Raw genomic sequence first — 17,704 nt, forward strand, 5'->3', positions numbered from 1 at the left:
GGCGAGTACAAAAAATCCAAATTTTCTTGTGCATGGCATTGGGGGACACAGCACCATGGGACGTCCCAAAGCAGTCCCAGAGGGTGGGAAAAGAACAGCCATGCCAGAGGGTGGGAAAAGAACAGCCATGCAAGAGGGTGGGAAAAGAACAGCCATGCAAGAGGGTGGGAAAAGAACAGCCATGCCAGAGGGTGGGAAAAGAACAGCCTGACGGGCCAGGGGAGCAAGGAAACATGGAATCACTGAAGGCCAAACGAGTGAGGGAAGCCATAGCAAGGCTCACATGTGAAGCGAGCAGGTCTCCCCTCACCGCAAAGCAGGTGAAGAAGTTAAGCGCCCTATTGAAAGGAAAAAATCCCAAAGGCGCTAAGGGAAACCGCCAACCCTTGGAAGGGGAGGGGGTTGTAAGTAAAAACCAGAAAAAGAGAAAAGATAAGACCTGCATCCCCAAACTAGGGGACGAGGAACGAGCCTCTGAAAACAAAATACCGCTGAGAAGCGCAAGACCGGAGAAACTCCGGCCAAATTAAGTATCAGGGAAAAAAGGGGACCAGATGCAGGCCCAGGAAATCTCAGCAGGGGGACACTGGAGTAAGGGAAGCCATAGTAAGGCTCACATATGAAGGGAGCAGGACTCCCCCCACCGCGAAGCAGGTGATGAAGTGAAGCGTCCTATTGAAAGGTGAAAACCCCAAAGGCGCTAAGGGAAACCGCCAACCCTTGGAAAGGGAGGGGGTTGTAAGTAAAGTCCAGAAAAAAGAAAGGATAACATAAGACCTACATCTCAAAAACAGGAGACGAGGAACGAGCCCCTGAAAACAAAATATCGCTTAGAAGCGCAAGGCCGGAGAAACTCCGGCCAAATGAAGTATCAGGGACATGGGAGAAGAAGAGCTCTCCCAACAGACTAAGGAGGAAGGTTCTACAAACAGGAGGAAGTCCCTCCCGAAGGAGACCATAAGGTGGAAATGCAGACCGTAGCACTAAACCACTCAACACCAGGTACTTGACGTGGGAGGATGGGAAGATAGGCACGAATCCCAAGAGGTCCACAAGGCTATTGGAAACCGCAAGGGGATCAATCAACCCAGGCCCCTCCCAAACAACGATCATACTGAATCCGTGTGGTCAAATGAACGTGGACAAGGAATCCAAAAAGGAGTACCCGCTCACAAGGAACCAGGAACTGAACCACTAGAGGACACAAAAAACAGAATATCCATTGGCCATGGACAACTAGCCATTCAAGAATAGTGGCTAGCAATCTGCATACATTGTCCCGGGGAGGGCAAGTACAGCGGCTTGGGTTGTACCACTAAAAACAACAGACACCCATATGCATAAGGAATGGCGAAGTCGCCATAAAAGAAACAAGAGTGACTACGCGAATTGTAAAAACCAGCTGCGACCGACATACAGAAGACTCCCAGGGGGGGGGGGGGAGAGTACCAGACGGGCGCAGACAATAGCAAGGTCCCTCTGTTAGACTGCCCTCTGTTAGATAGTACAACTAAGCAGAGAATATAAGGGAACACCCGGACCCAGAAGGAACTACGGAACCCTGTCCGATGCCAGAGCAATTGGCAGAAAATTCACCTACCAGGCAGGTGTGTGGCGCTCAGTGGCTCTGTCCCTAACTCATTAGGGAGGACGTCCAGCGAGGATAATGTCGCTGACCCCAGAAGGATTCCGTGTGGCGGAGGACATCCAGTGTTGGCCAAAAACTGCTGCAGCGGCCGGTGCACACCAAGCTACATACCCCAACACGGAGAAGATCCAGTGGAGATCACTGTACTCCACCAGGAATGGTCCGCCCTGTAATAGAAAACAATGCGGGTACTCCTTTATAACATGGGGAACGCGGAGTGCAGCAGACAGTAGTATTTGATAGGGATGGCAAGAGCAACCCTAGCACAAAAGCCAACAACCACCTGGCCATGGTGTAGGGAACGTGGTTGTATGTGGACCACCCATCAGATCAGAACAGATCAGCCCTATACTGGGCAATAGACTGACCAGGTGGAGGAGGAGGTTGGGCTGGCCCACCCCTGCCAGATATGGTTACCATATACATGCTGAACCAGGATGGCCGTTGTGGACAGTGCCTTGAGAAGTACAAGGAGCATGACAGTAACGGAGTGGCAGATGTATGGAAGAACCAAAAAGGGAAGTAACCTCCGCAGCACAGATTAGAGCCCGGGGAAGGAAGCACCCAATAATACAGCAACTGTATGGGCCACAGATTGCACCATAGGGCCCAGCACGTGGGTACTAAAAATACACACCTAAAACCGAGGTAAAGTGGCTGCATGTTGCACTCTAAGGAGGGTGGAAACAAAGCCACAGCATCCGGGAATGCAACCGCATTTGGAGAGAGCAGGTCCTCAACCTGTAAGGTAGAAATATGGCTGTGTAGTGTAGAGACACGACCAGAGAGGTGCAATGGGTACAGCATCTGGAGATGGTAGAGGTACTAGATTTAAGATTAGAGCGATGTGGCCGCATGGAGCACCCTAGGACCAGAGAAGTGCAACGGCTGCCCCATAGCAATGGTACCTATATTCCGCTCGGGAGGGGGAAAATAGGGCCGCACGGTACCACAAAGAACGACAGGTGCACACCACAATTAAGTAAGTGCAATGGCAACTGAAGGAGGCCCTCTATTCCACCAGAAAAGAGGGAAACAGGGCCGCAAGTACACCATAGAGCCAGACAGGTGTAACGGCTGCAGCATCAAAGACGGTGCAGGAACTCTACCTAAGAAGGGAGTAAGATGGCTGTTTGGTGCACACTATGATGAGGTAGGTGCAGTGGCCACAGCAATAAAAGGTGGCCTCAATATCTCGTCCGGTAAGGGAGAAATAGTGCCGCAAGGTACACCATAAGGCCAGACAGGAGCAACGGCAACAGCCTCTGGAGATAGTGAAGGTACTCTACCATGAAGGGACCAAGTTGGCAGCCTGGTGCCCACTAGAACCAAACAGAGGCAATTGATACAGCAATTGAGAGTGGCCTCTATATCTCACCGGAAAGGGAGAAATAGTGCCGCACAGAACACAATAGAGCCCGCCAGGGATATTGGATACAGCATCAGGAGATGGTGTAGGTACTCTACCCATGAAGGGAGCAAGGTGGCTGGAAACAGACAGTTGCAATTGCTATGGCAATTGAAGGCAGCCTGTATATCTCGCCCAGTAGGGGGAAATAGTGCCGCATGGAACACCATAGAGCCAGTCACTCTACCTATGAAAGTAACAAGGCGGCTGGAAACAGACAGATGTAATCGCCACGGTATAGAAGCCGGCCTGTATTCTCTGGTACAGGCACTACAAAAGAACCTTTAGAGGCCGAGAAGGGTTGCCAACCCTACAAGAGGCGTTTGCCTGAATTATCAGCTTGCCTAGAACATAGCCCCTGGATAGGGGAGCAAGGAAGGTCTGTCGTGTACAGCCTACGAGGGCGTACGTTCCAGAGACACCGCGTAGGTGTGCAAGTTGTTAAGCACAGAGACAGCTGCCTTACCTGTGCAGTAATTACCTGTGCAGGCAGGAGAGCGCCATCGGAAAGTCCACTAGAGGGGCACCAAACCTGGGTAGGGTAGGTTCCACCGTGCACGTTTGTCTTGACCTCACAGAGGGATTCTGCATGGTGGAAGACAGCCTGATGCTCTGTTCCGAGGGAATCGGTGCAGAGGTGTCCCCAGAGGCAACTGACAGAAGGCTTCGTCACCAGCCTCAGGCCGGTCCTGGGGCGACCCGAGGATGCCGAGGAGGGGTGGAAGCTAGTTGAGACCACCCGAGGAGGGTCCGTGGGCTACTCCTTGCGTGACCCTGTACCTGAGCGTGACCCATCTGTAGGGAGGACCCGCGGGGGGGGGGGGGGGGGGGGGTAGAGGAGACCGCAATTTGTAGGCAGCGCTCCAGCGACTCCGCCAGGGATTGGGCGAGTCAGGCAAGGATCCCATGGCTTGACATGAAGGGAGCCCATTCAGGGGGGACCTACACACAAAAGGGTGGGAGGGGGACAAGGCGACCACATGGAAACCTCCGTAGACAACGGACGCACGTGAAATACGTGGCGATCCAATAGGGAGGCTGGGAGAGGAGACCCTCATCGCAGCAGGGCTGTCCTATCTGTCCCCGGATGTCACGTTCCCCAAGAGGTGCTGCAGCAGCTATAGAGCAGGTGACAGGGCTGCAGGAGAATGCAGCAATCGAGAGGGGAGGGAGGGAAAAGAGCCTGCGGAGTAATTCAGCCAGAGGCTGCCTACCAGACCCCAGGAGCTGTGCAGCGCACCCCAATCAGGAGAGCAGAAGATGGCGACCGGAGAGAGCGGGAGCCGACAGCCGGAGGAAGAACCGCCCCCTCAGAGAGAGCAGGGAACCTGGGGCTGGATTGGCAGGCAGGAGAGGCCCCTCTCAGCCTCCCCCCACGGAGGGGAGGTGACGGAGTAAGGCCGGGAAGGACAGAAAGTGGGCGGGGAGTTACGGCCTAGTAGGCCCGAAAAGCTGGGGCCTAAATTAGTGGAGCGCGGCCGAGGAAGTGCCCCAGAGCTACCGCGACGAACGGGAGCCAGGTGGGGGAAAGAACTTAAGAAACGACGCCCAGAGAGTGAAAAACGGAAGGCCAGGGGGCTTCTGGGACCAGGATACAGCTGAGAGATAAAAGTTTCTGCTGGGGCCTGAATCCACAACCTACTGTATCAGAGGCAAGGCATTTACCCACACAGCAATGAGAGCTGTATTAGGTATCCGGGAAGGTAGGAGAGGGGGAGAACGCGCCCAGGCCCGGGAAGGAGGGTGGGAGACCCATATCTAACATACTCACCCTCAGACGTCTTCAGGCGCAGCAGTAACCACCCCTTCGATGGACTCAACACGGGAACCGTGGGACTGCCGGAATTCCACTGAGGAAGCAGATTTGGGGACTGGGTGGCTGCCAGGTACCTGAGTACGCGGCCGCAGGGGGGGGGGCAACTAAAGTGGAACACGATGGAGCCACCCCTGCCGCAGGCTGGAAACTGCAGAGAAGAGAAAAAGAATAATTGAAGAAAAAATAAAATAAAGTAGCAGGATGACCTGCACAAAAAGCAGGTCAGGTCTGCCTCCTACGGACACTAGAACAAGACTGATCTGCCTAGTGTCTGTGGAGAGGGTATAGCCCAACGGGGACGAGCCAACACTTTATTTCTAGTGTCGCCTCCTAGTGGTAGTTGGACATATACCCATGGTGCTGTGTCCCCCAATGCCATGCACGAGAAAGATTGTTTTCGAGCTATCTCTGAGTTGCCTATGATCAATAGGTCGTCTAGGTAGGGTATAATTAGGATGTTTCGTCTTAAGTGAGCCACTACCTCCAGCATTACCTTGGTAAACACCCTTGGGGCGGCGGTGATTCCAAATGGAAGTACTTGAAACTGAAAATGACAGTTTTTTCCCCCAAAAAAACGCTATGCGGAGAAATGTTTGAGATTTTTCGCATACAGGAATATGGAAATAAGCATCTTTTAGGTCTATTGATGCCAAGAAATCTCCATCTTTTAACAGATTTATTATGGATCTTATCGTTTCCATTTTGAACCTGACGTATTTTATAATTTTGTTTAATCTCTTTAAGTTTATTATTAGTCAAGATTTTCCGTCTGTTTTTTTTTACCAGGAAAATAGTCGAATAATAACCTTTTCTCTGTTGTGTTGTGAGAGAGCAACCGGAATAATGGCTTTTTGAGCCAACAGATTCCGAATCCCCTCTTCCAATTTCTCCTGTAAGACGGCCGATCTTTGGATGGGGGTTATTCTGAATACGTTTGGGGGAGGAGGAAGGCGAATGGTAATGTTGTAACCCTCTGAATATTTAATACCCAGGGATTTACTGTGATCTCTTTCCATTCTTCTATGAAAACCTTTAGTCCTCCTCCTACCTCCCTGGCGTCATTGTTTGGTAGAGTCTGTATTCCTTGGGGTAAACAGGAAACCTCTATTTCCACCCTTCTGATTTTTTCCTTTTGAACAAGGAGTCTCCCTAGATGCTCTTTTGGCCTGAAAAGAACTCCTTTTTTTAATTCTCCTTTTATTTATACCTTTAGGTAAGGACTTTTATTTTTTATTTTTTTGAGTCCGAGGCCTTCTCTAAAATAGACTCTAAGTCTTGGCCAAACAGTAGGTTTCCATGAAAGGGTAAACTACATAGTCTCGCCTTGGAACTGGTATCACCAGACCAGGATTTCGGCCAAAGAGCTCTCCTAGCTACTACTGCTAGGCCCGAGGTTTTTGCTGCCATTCTGACCGACTCTGCAGTAGAGTCCGACAGAAAATCTACAGCTTTCACGAGTAGGGGAAAGGAGTTTTTGTGTATCATAAGAGGCTCCCTCTTTTAGAAGAACTTCTAACTGTAACAGCCACCTTTTTAAAGATCTAGACACTGATGTGGCTGCCAGATTAGGCTTAAATAGCGCAGTGCTAGCATCCCAGGCCTTTTTTAGAACCTGATCAGCCTTCTTGTCCATGGGGTCTTTTAAAGTCCCCATATCTTCGAATGGGAGAGCATTAGCCCCTTTAACTAGTTTAGATAGAGATAGGTAAACTTTAGGGCAAGTTGTTAGTAGGGTCTCATCTTCTTCACAAAAGGGAAGGCGACGTTTCATCGTCTTTGGAATAAAACCGTTTCCTATCTGGAGATTTCCATTCTCTTTTAATTAATTCCAGCATGTTTTTATGGACTGGAAATACCCTCTTTTTCCTTTGTTCCAGACCGCTATATATTTGGTCTTGGACGGACCTGCACTTTTTCGTCCGAAAGCCCCATAGTAGCCCTGATAGCTTTTACTAACTCTTTTGTGTCCTCAGAGGAAAAAAGGAAGTTTTTATATTCTGAATCAGACCCAGATGAGTCCTCAGAATCCGATTCCTGCTCTGAGTCAGAGGATGATGATTCGGAGATGCTCATTTTAGTATCTGTGTTTTGAGCTAGATGTCCCAGGGGTAACTACGGGATTTTCTGTTATGGCAGATCTCATTTCTTCCCTTATTACATCTCTTAGCTCCTCTCTAATAGACGGGACTAAGTCCTTCACCATATTAGAGGTACATTCCTTACAGAGCTTTTTGTTATATGTGTCGGGCAATCTAACTGAGCACATAACACTTTTTTTTTTTTTTGGACGAGAAAAAAAGAAAGAGAAAGATAAAAAGAGAGAGTAGGTATATGCTGGGGTTAGCAAAAGGTAATGTAACCAGCATTCTCCTCCCCCCCCCCCCCCCCCCCCAAGGAGACCTTGATTTACGATAGAGGGTCCCTGAGAGGCTTCCATCTGACCAGCACCTTGTTCAGACATGTTTACACTATCTTCTCTAAACCCCTCTTAAATACTCTCACCTGCAGACCTCAGTTCAATGGGCGACTTCCGCCATGATCCAGCGCGCCGATTTGTAGCTCCGGCCCCTTAGCGTGCATTCCACAGACCGGAAGTACCTTTTGGAACGCACATGAGCTGCATACGACTTCCGGTGGCGTCATCGTGAGAGCCGAAACTATCGGATCACGATGAGGAGCTTGCGAACAGACTGGAGGGACTCCCTGAGTGTCCAGTCGCACATGGACCTCCGCGCCCGACATGCACTGCGGGAGGTAACGAGCAGCGATACCTCCTCAGAGGAAAAAAGGAAGTTTTTATATTCTGAATCAGACCCAGATGAGTCCTCAGAATCCGGATCCTCTGAAATCAGATTCCTGCTCTGAGTCAGAGGATGATGATTCGGAGATGCTCATTTTAGTATCTCTGTTTTGAGCTAGATGTCCCTCTCATGTGCAGATAAGGCATTCTTTTCTTCTTACCGCTCTGCCTGCCTGAAACAGAACAGGGTTATAGCATGTGCCATGAGGATAATCCTTCTCCTACCTGGAGGGACAGGAAGACACTGAGGAAGAGCCGAAGAAGGGTCAAATTTATACTTCCTGTCCCTACCTGGTTGGAGGCGGGTCATCTCTCATGGTATGCCATCATGGAGGATGAAAGGTGAAAAAAAAAAAAAAGAATAAAATAAAAATAAAAAAGCAGAAAGACCTGCAAAACACAGAGCAGGTCATGTCTGCCTTCTACGGACAATAGACTAAAACAGATTAGCCTAGTGGCTGTGGAGAGGGTATAGCCCACCTGGGCAGTGCCAACCTTTTTGATATCTAGTGTCGCCTCCAAGTGGGGTAGCTGGGCAAATACCCATGGTGCTGTGTCCCCCAATGACATTAACGAGAGAGAGAGAGAAAAAAAAAAAATACACAATACAAAAATAGTGCACTCCCCTTTGTGGATGTATTACAATTCATTCATTTGCCCCACATGTCAATATAGACAAACTAACAAACATCCTCTATATATACTGTGCTGTTGTGATCATACTATGCTTTCACCTTTTTCATAATCATAGTGCATGTATAAAGTGCCAATAAAAGTGCATAGTGCTGTTAAAACGTATTAACCTCAATACCTTGCTGGGGGTATATGAAATAAACCAGGTGGATGGCGTCTTAACTCGTGTGGACGCACGGTGATTCTCCGCGTCTCGTCCTCGCCAATGCGCATGTGTCAGCCCTTCCCCTGTTGTTAGGCGGTACATAACCGCTATGGGTCACCAGTGGGCGGAGACCAAGCGCCGTGACGTCCGGCATACTGCGTAAGCACGCACCGCGCGCATCACGTGCCCGCGATCCTGCCGCCACAGGCACCAGCGTCACTTCACTTGCCTTATCCGCCATTTTACTACAGGGCAATCTTTTGGGCAGTGACTATCTAACACCCTCCTTCTTCCTGTTGATTTCTACAATTCAAATTACCAACCCAGCAAGATAGGTCAACAATGATCCTGTCCGATAATAAAACAACATGAAATGTCGTATTGTAACATAATTAATCAACATAATTTCTACTAGGTTCACCCAATACAGCATTCTAGACATATGAGAAAGAGGGCAAGAGAGGAAGGGCACTAGCCCACCATCCCCCGTTACCCTAAACTCGACGTTTAATCCTTTGGGTTTCAAAGTATCCAAACAAAAGATCCATCTGAGTTCATTTTTCTTTAAAACAGTTAACCTATCTCCTCCTCTTTCTAATGGTTTAACATGATCCAAGATCATAAATCTCAGATCACTTTCTTTATGATTCTTTTCCACAAAGTGTTTTGACACCGGCAGATCTTTTCTTTTATTTCTGATGGATTGTCTATGGTTATTTAACCTGGTTTTCAGATCACATGTGGTTTCACCCACATAGAGCTTTTTGCAAGGGCACCATAACACATAGATTACCCATGATGAGTCACATGTGAGATAGTATTTAATATTAAATGTTTCCCCTGTTTCGGGATGCGCGAATACTGACCCCTTCTGCATGAATTTACAGTTCACACACCACCTATGATGGCATACAAAAGAGCAAGTAATATTAGGGATAAAGTAGTGCACTCCCAAGTCCGTGAAAAAAATCAGTCAAGACAAACTTTCCTAAAGATGAAACGTACAGGATGTTTCCCATGTTTGGGGTGTGTGAACTGTAAATTTATGCAGAGGGGGTCAGTATTCACGCATCCCGAAACAGGGGAAACATTTAATATTAAATACTATCTCACATGTGACTCATCATGGGTAATCTATGTGTTATGGTGCCCTTGCAAAAAGCTCTATGTGGGTGAAACCACATGTGATCTGAAAACCAGGTTAAATAACCATAGACAATCCATCAGAAATAAAAGAAAAGATCTGCCGGTGTCAAAACACTTTGTGGAAAAGAATCATAAAGAAAGTGATCTGAGATTTATGATCTTGGATCATGTTAAACCATTAGAAAGAGGAGGAGATAGGTTAACTGTTTTAAAGAAAAATGAACTCAGATGGATCTTTTGTTTGGATACTTTGAAACCCAAAGGATTAAACGTCGAGTTTAGGGTAACGGGGGATGGTGGGCTAGTGCCCTTCCTCTCTTGCCCTCTTTCTCATATGTCTAGAATGCTGTATTGGGTGAACCTAGTGGAAATTATGTTGATTAATTATGTTACAATACGACATTTCATGTTGTTTTATTATCGGACAGGATCATTGTTGACCTATCTTGCTGGGTTGGTAATTTGAATTGTAGAAATCAACAGGAAGAAGGAGGGTGTTAGATAGAGTCACTGCCCAAAAGATTGCCCTGTAGTAAAATGGCGGATAAGGCAAGTGAAGTGACGCTGGTGCCTGTGGCGGCAGGATCGTGGGCACGTGATGCGCGCGGTGCGTGCTTACGCAGTATGCCGGACGTCACGGCGCTTGGTCTCCGCCCGCTGGTGACGCATAGCGGTTATGTACCGCCTAACAACAGGGGAAGGGCTGACACATGCGCATTGGCGAGGACGAGACGCGGAGAATCACCGTGCGTCCACACGAGTTAAGACGCCATCCACCTGGTTTATTTCATATACCCCCAGCAAGGTATTGAGGTTAATACGTTTTAACAGCACTATGCACTTTATACATGCACTATGATTATTAAAAAGGTGAAAGCATAGTATGATCACAACAGCACAGTATATATAGAGGATGTTTGTTAGTCTGTCTATATTGACATGTGGGGCAAATGAATGAATTGTAATACATCCACAAAGGGGAGTGCACTATTTTTGTATCGGTTGATGAACTGATTGGTAACAACCTTATCATATATTTATATTGGCACCACTGCACTTTATGCTTCACCTGACTTGAGAAAGGTTCTGTGAGAGAACCGAAACATTGTCACTTGATATGTGTGAATAAAAGAGCACATTTTATCTTTCAAGGAGTGCTGCGAACTTTCTTTGTGTGTGTGTGTGTGTGTGTGTGTGTATATAAATATAAATATAAATAATCACGTGTGGAGTAAAAACAGACACTACAAATGTAAACATCATGAAAGGAATAGTGGTTTTCTCACCATCTTTACCTGTTGTTGTGACATATGTGCTGAAACGCTCCTGGCTTGCTACTGTAATGCCCGTTTCATCAACATCTTTTAGAACAAACCGACTCAGGTCAATATCTTTAACATCAGAAGTGTCCACCTTTTCGAATAAAGATACATTTAATAAGAAACCTAAAATAAGATTAAAGGAGCTGACCTACTTCAGCATTTATCATGTAGAGAAAGTTACTACAAGGCACTTACTAATGTATTGGGATTGTCCATATTGTCTCCTTTGCTCACTTGATTACTTTATCCATAACATTATACACTGCTCGTTTTCAGAGGTTATGACCACTCTGCAATCCAGCAGCGGTGGTCATGCTTGCTGCACACTATAGGACATAATCTCTGGAAATGAGCAGTGTATAATGTGATTGAGAAAGAAACCAAGCCAGCAGAGGAAGCAATATGGACAACCATCATACATTAGTAAATGCCTTGTATTAACTTTGTCTACATGATAAATGCCATTTGAGACAACCCCTTTAACTACTGTACCTTTTTCAGATTTGAATCAATTTCAGCAACAACAAAAAAACAACACCCAAATCATCTGAGGACAGATGGATTTTTAGTTGGCCTAGCTTGGATTTAATAGTAAACAACAGAACACCAATCTAAAAAATAATATTAATTTACTCAATATCCACAAATCCAATTTCCTGTGGAAAATCTGCAGCAAATTGGGCCAAAATCTCAAAGCTTTTTTCTCGACAAATGCATAGCGGTGTCCCAGAGAAACTGCTTACAGATCCTCTCTGCTCAAAAAGCAATTTGAGATCTCTCTCCATATTAGATGGAAGTAGCCACTTTTCTTCTTCGGATGACGATCAATCTCCATTATCAGCCTTTATTTCTACCCTGTAATATCTGCTAAAACATCAACTTCACAGTTGGTTTATAAGGGTCCATTCACACATCCGTGTGTGTTTTGCGTATCCGTAGATCCGCAAAACACGGACAGCGGCAATGTGCGTTCCGCATTTTGTGGACCGCACATTGCCGGCACTAAGAGAATATGCCTATTCTTGTCCGCTATTGCGGACAAGAATAGGAAATTATCTATTTCTTTCAGGATCGGAATTGCGGCCCGAAATGGATGGGTCCGCAATTCCGTTTGGCAAAATGCGGAATGGAATTGCGGATGTGTGAATGGAGCCTAATAGTGAAGGTCACAGGGTCTATACTAGGAAAGGGTTTTACTTCATAAAAATAAAAAAGGTCCAACGTGTCCACAATGGAAAACTTACTTCGTCTTCATCTAACTCAGCAATGTATTGTGTGTCATCAGCCTCTTCATCATCATCATCCACAAGTTCAGGTCTAAATTCAAATACTTCACGGCCGCTGATCTACAAAGGAAAAAAAACACAGGTTCACCATTACATCCATCTTGGGGCAGAAACAGCTGCAAATTACAACTTCAATAAAAAGAAATACCCCCAAAGATTTTCCTGCTTTAAAATCTGCCTTTCGCCTTTCCATATCCTCTTCAATTTTTAATATTCGATCTTGCCGCTTTGTTTTTTTCCAAGCGAGAAATGATTCTAAGGTGATCCTGGTAACATATAGTCCAAGGGCAGCACGCTACAGAAGAAAAGAAGCGAAGGAAGATTTACAAATATACACACACCATTGCATTTAATGACAGCCTTTCTGTATTGCTGGAGCCCCAGATATGACATAATCGTGCACAACCGGCTGCCCTAGGGCTACATGTGGACTTTCAGTCCCACACATGCTTGTCTGTGTCCTGCCACCTCCTCCTGATGCCATTAGACCACAGCTGACCTCCTTTTTCCTGCACCAATCATAGATATTAGCGCATTTTTGCAAGTCCAGGTGTATTTTCCTTGTCAGGTGTGCAGTGCGGGAGCAGGGACAGGTAAGTAGTAATGGTGCCCTGTGTGGCTGGCACAGTTATGGGGCTATATGAATTCTATTGTAAGCAACTTAAATAACCAGTCTAGGCAAAACTGCTACTGGGTTATACCTAGTGCAGAAAGTGACTGGTATTTTCTCTATAAAAGCTGTGTCAAGCACCAGCCCCCTCAGGCATAACATGCTACCAGCTTTACCCGAATTTTACACTGTATGGGTATTCCCACCTGAGACATTTATTACATGTCCAGAGGTAGTCTGTAAAATATTTTATTAGAAATGGTCGCCACTGCGACTTAGCAGATTACAACAAGACTTTTTAGTCTGGTCTCCATCTGTGACTGGACTGCTGCCACACACCATAGCTTAATACTGCGGCAGGGCACAGGAGCACAAAGTTCCTTGCCCCTCTGCCAATCACTGCCATAGGCTTCAGGCCTAGCAGGCCCGAGGTCTTTGCAGTTGTAAAATCCCAGTGCAGGTGGGCGTGATGACGTCATTGCGCATCTGTGTCGGGATGCAGCGCAGTGACGAATGTGCGCCTGCCTCACCATCCCAGCCCGTACTATCTGTGAGCGAGTGCCAGGCCAGGGGCGAGTATTAGATTTAGGTTTTTTTTTGTGCCAACTTTGGGGGACATTACTGGGGAGCACAGGAGGACATTACTACATAGGGACAGTGTGGAGGCAAACTACTACATGGGGGCAGTGTGGGGGACGTTGCTATTGGGGAGGAACTGTAGGGGCATTTCTATTACAGGGACGTATTAGGGGACATTATATTTGGGGACACTATACAGGCATTATTACCTGGAGCACAATATAAGGTGTTATTACTGGGGACACTCTAGGGGTCATTATAATTGCTGAAGACACTATAGGGACATTTTTGGCGATTTATCAAACTGGTGTAAAGTAGAACTGGCTTAGTTGCCCACAGCAACCAATCAGATTCCGCCTTTCCTTTCTCAGAGCTCCTTTGGAAAATGAATGGTGGAATCTGATTGCTTGCTAAAGGCAAATAAGCCAATTCTACTTTGCACCAGTTTGATAAATGACCCCAATTAGGTCTACTGGGGGTCACTATTATTTCAGCAGTATAGTACTTAGGGCATTGGGAAGCACAGTGGGCACAGTATTGGGAGTGGCAGCAGGATGACATAGTCAGGACATCAGGATGGGGAGGTTGATGGAAAAATCTAATGTGTGTGCAAATAAAACTCTGTAGAGACGAGATGCGGCTGAAAGTTAGTCATGGCAGTCTGGGTCCAACAGAGGAGAAGAGGAAAGAGAACGTCTGACCGGAGAGGTCACTGAATGTAAGAGGTATGCGGTGCTGTATTCTGCTATATGTAGAGCTGACTCACTACTGTGACCTGCGTCTCATCTTCTCCAAATTTAATTTGGCTCCTAAATTTTTCAGTTTAGGAGCCAATGACTGCAGCACTGATAGAGTCAGCATTCCAGAGGAGGAGATGAGGTGAAATGGTGGCCGTATGCAGTTCTCTTTATCAGTCTAAAGGGAACCTGTCACATTGAACATGGCGTATCAGCCGCAGGCAGCATGTTATACAGCAGGAGGAGCTGAACAGACTGATATATCATTTTTGGGGGAAAGATTCAGTATAACTTGTATTCAGTGATTGACAGCTATTGCTGTATGCACAGTCATAGAGGGAAGGCTGTCGATCACTGATAGGACCTCCTCCTTGACTTCAAAGCCCACAATGAGCAGGAATTTAAAGGGGTTCTGCACTTTGTTTAAACTGATGATCTATCCTCTGGATAGGTCATCAGCTTTTGATCGGCGGGGGTTCGAACCCCGGGACCCTGCCGATCAGCTGTTTGAGAAGGCAGCGGCATTCCAGCAGCGCTGTGGCCTTCTCCCTGTTTACTGCAGGCCCAGTGACGTCACGACTAGTATCATTGGTCTGGGCACGGCTAAGCTCCATTCAAGTGAACAGAGCTTAGCCGCGCCCACGCTAGTTGATACTAGTCGTGACGTCACTGGGCCTGCGGTAAACAGTGATCGGCGGGGGTCCAAGGTGTCGGACCCCTGCCGATCAGAAGCTGATTATCTATCCAGAGGATAGATCAGTTAAAACAAACTGCAGAACCCATTTAAGTGAATAAAATACAAGTTATACTGAATCTTTCCCCACAAAACTATATATGAATCTGCTCAGCTCCTTCTGCTCTGTAAGATGCTGCTGGCACATTACAGTGCATTTTCATGGCGACAGGTCCCCTTTAATGTTTGGCCGTTTCTAGAATTCCTATCACTTATAAAGATGACACTGATGTGCAGCCACCTTGCTAATACTCTTTGGTACGCTGAACAAAGGGAGCAGGAGATCCATACTATACCAACAGGAAGGAGCATCAGAGATGTACCCCAACATATCAGATATTTACGGGATATATTGTAGATCTGACATAAATGTCTCAGATGGGAATATCCCTCTCACTTTTATTGAGGCTCTTGGGTTAGAAGAGGCTGTGCTCCTGAGGACAGTCTGGGACATTTCTGTGTCCAATAACTCCCATTGATTGCAGCTGCAATAAAGCATACACATTGTGCTGCACTGTCAATATGAAGAACTCCAGAAGAATGCGTTTCTCCAATATGGATGTCCCCAGGGAAGTTATTTAAAAAAAAAAATGCAACTAAAATACACAAGACATTCCCTTCAAGTGGCATCTATGAAATATACAGAGCAGTGTGAAAAAGCAGTTTATAGATTTGTATATTCACACCTCTGTTTAACTCCAGCAGGCTGTTAATTGGACCCCATTAGAGTTCAAATCAAAAATGAGACCCTAGAAAAAGCTTGAGTGGCACTACGTGAATGTCATGACAGTCTTCTACTGATAGCGTCACAAATGCAAACCAAAGCATGTATAATAAAACATCCGGTGGTGCTCTGTATTGACAGGCAATATCTTCAACTGAACTGGACTGAGGCCAGAGGAAGCGCATACAAGCGCGAAACGGCTGTTGCCGATTTTTTACATTTGCATTCTTTGTTGTCTGTCCCGCTGACCCAGCTTTTAACAATGGAAGAATAAAGAAAGTTTTTTTTACATCCGAAGGGGAGTGCTGCAATTTCCTTTTTCTTGTGCACTGGACCCCACCTGTCTCCAGCTAGGCCGGATGCAATAAACTCCAACAGGATGTTCTCTGCCTAGAAAATCAGTTAAATGGCGGTGTGAATCTACTCTTAGTCAGAACCCCTCCATTATCTGTGTGCAACGGTCCTAACAATCTCAGTTACCTGTGTGTTTTGGTACATATCACAGTATAATACCCCCCTCACAAAACCAGGCACACAGTAATTGTAGAGAAGTCACCTGCAAAAGTGACATAACATACCTCCTTTTCTATCAAATCTTCTAATGAAATTTCCTCCTCCTTTTCTTCTTTCTTTTTGTCCTTCTTTAGTACAAAGCCAGGAGGCAGAGCATGGCGATACATGCAGGTGTCACCTCCACCAGGACACACCCAAAACCAGCCATATTTGTTGCCTTCTATTGCTTCTAGGAAAAATTTACAAACCTGTAACAAAAGTATAAAATGTCAACTTCTAAAAATATCTGTTTATTTTAACATGTTAGCAATGAGGTCCAACAGGTTACAGGACATGGGGTGGAGTAGCCACTCTATCAACACGACATGATGCTTGGTGATGAATATGGCGGACATTGTCTAGAAAATTAATACTGGTATACCCAGGCCCGTCGCTAACAGACAGGAAAAACAAGCAATTGCTTGGGGCCCCGAGCTGGCTCGGGGCCAAGCAGAGCCGATGCTTGTTTTGCGGCTGAGTAACTCAGAAGATCCGATGGTATATTCTAACCCCCAGGCGTTCCCATGGTGACGGGGACGCTTGCCTGGGGGTTAGAATATACCATCGGATCTGAGTTTTACGAGCTCAGTGAGATCGTAAAAACTCAAATCCGATGGTATATTCTAACCCCCAGGCGTTCCCATGGTGACAGGGACGCTTGCCTGGGGGTTAGAATATACAGGGCCACGCCGCTCACAGCAGTAGATTTATAAACTAATCAGTAACTACTTTAACTTTAATCATTGCTCATTGCTGAGCTCTTTACTTGGATTATAATTTATTTGGATATGGGATATCTTACTTTGTCTTAGCTCCGGTAATAGCAGGCAGTGCGGGGGGCGGCGCTCACTCACTGACGTCACGCGCCTGCTCCTCCCACTAGGCGGCGCAGGCGCGTGAAGTCAGTGAGTGAGCGCCGCCCCCCGCACTGCCTGCTGTTACCGGAGGAGCTAAGACAAAGTAAGATATCCCATATCCAAATAAATTATAATCCAAGTAAAGAGCTCAGCAATGAGCAATGATTAAAGTTAAAGTAGTTACTGATTAGTTTATAATATACTGCTGTGAGCGTCGGGGAGGGAGATCTGTGGCACATCATGGCACTGTTTAGGGGAGGGGGGATCTGTGGATGGCACTGTTTAGGGGAGGGGGATCTGTGGATGGCACTGTTTAGGGGAGGGGGATCTGTGGATGGCACTGTTTAGGAAAGGGGGATCTGTGGATGGCACTGTTTAGGGGAGGGGGATCTGTGGATGGCACTGTTTAGGGGAGGGGGATCTGTGGATGGCACTGTTTAGGGGAGGGGGATCTGTGGATGGCACATGTCCATTTTGCTTGGGGCCCCCAAATTCCTTCAAACGGCCCTGGGTATACCAGTATAAGTAAATATCCCCCTTATGTTGGTAAGATTTTACAGCTTTTTATTTAAAGGGGTTTTCCATCTTTTTTTACCCCTCTGGATCGGCCATCAATATCAGTGTGCAGAGGCTTTCCCAACATACTGC

At 46.6% G+C, this 17,704-nt stretch overlaps 1 protein-coding gene across 2 annotated transcripts in view; it reads right to left on the reverse strand.

Annotated features, from left to right (window-relative positions):
* ZC3H15 (zinc finger CCCH-type containing 15) overlaps nt 1-17,704 on the reverse strand; it is a 79,683-nt gene that overhangs the window by 20,358 nt on the left and 41,621 nt on the right. Inside the window, exons 6-9 of one of the 2 annotated variants that reach the window (XM_040439900.1) lie at nt 16,226-16,408; nt 12,413-12,559; nt 12,223-12,324; nt 10,943-11,069 (exon numbers count right to left, since the gene is read on the reverse strand). In XM_040439900.1, coding sequence (XP_040295834.1) covers nt 10,943-11,069; nt 12,223-12,324; nt 12,413-12,559; nt 16,226-16,408 — 559 coding nt within the window. The remainder of the gene's footprint in view (nt 1-10,942; nt 11,070-12,222; nt 12,325-12,412; nt 12,560-16,225; nt 16,409-17,704) is intronic. The other variant, XM_040439901.1, reaches the window with a different exon arrangement.

This window comes from Bufo bufo, chromosome 7 (assembly GCF_905171765.1).
Source record: "Bufo bufo chromosome 7, aBufBuf1.1, whole genome shotgun sequence".
Classification (NCBI taxonomy): Eukaryota; Metazoa; Chordata; class Amphibia; order Anura; family Bufonidae; genus Bufo; species Bufo bufo.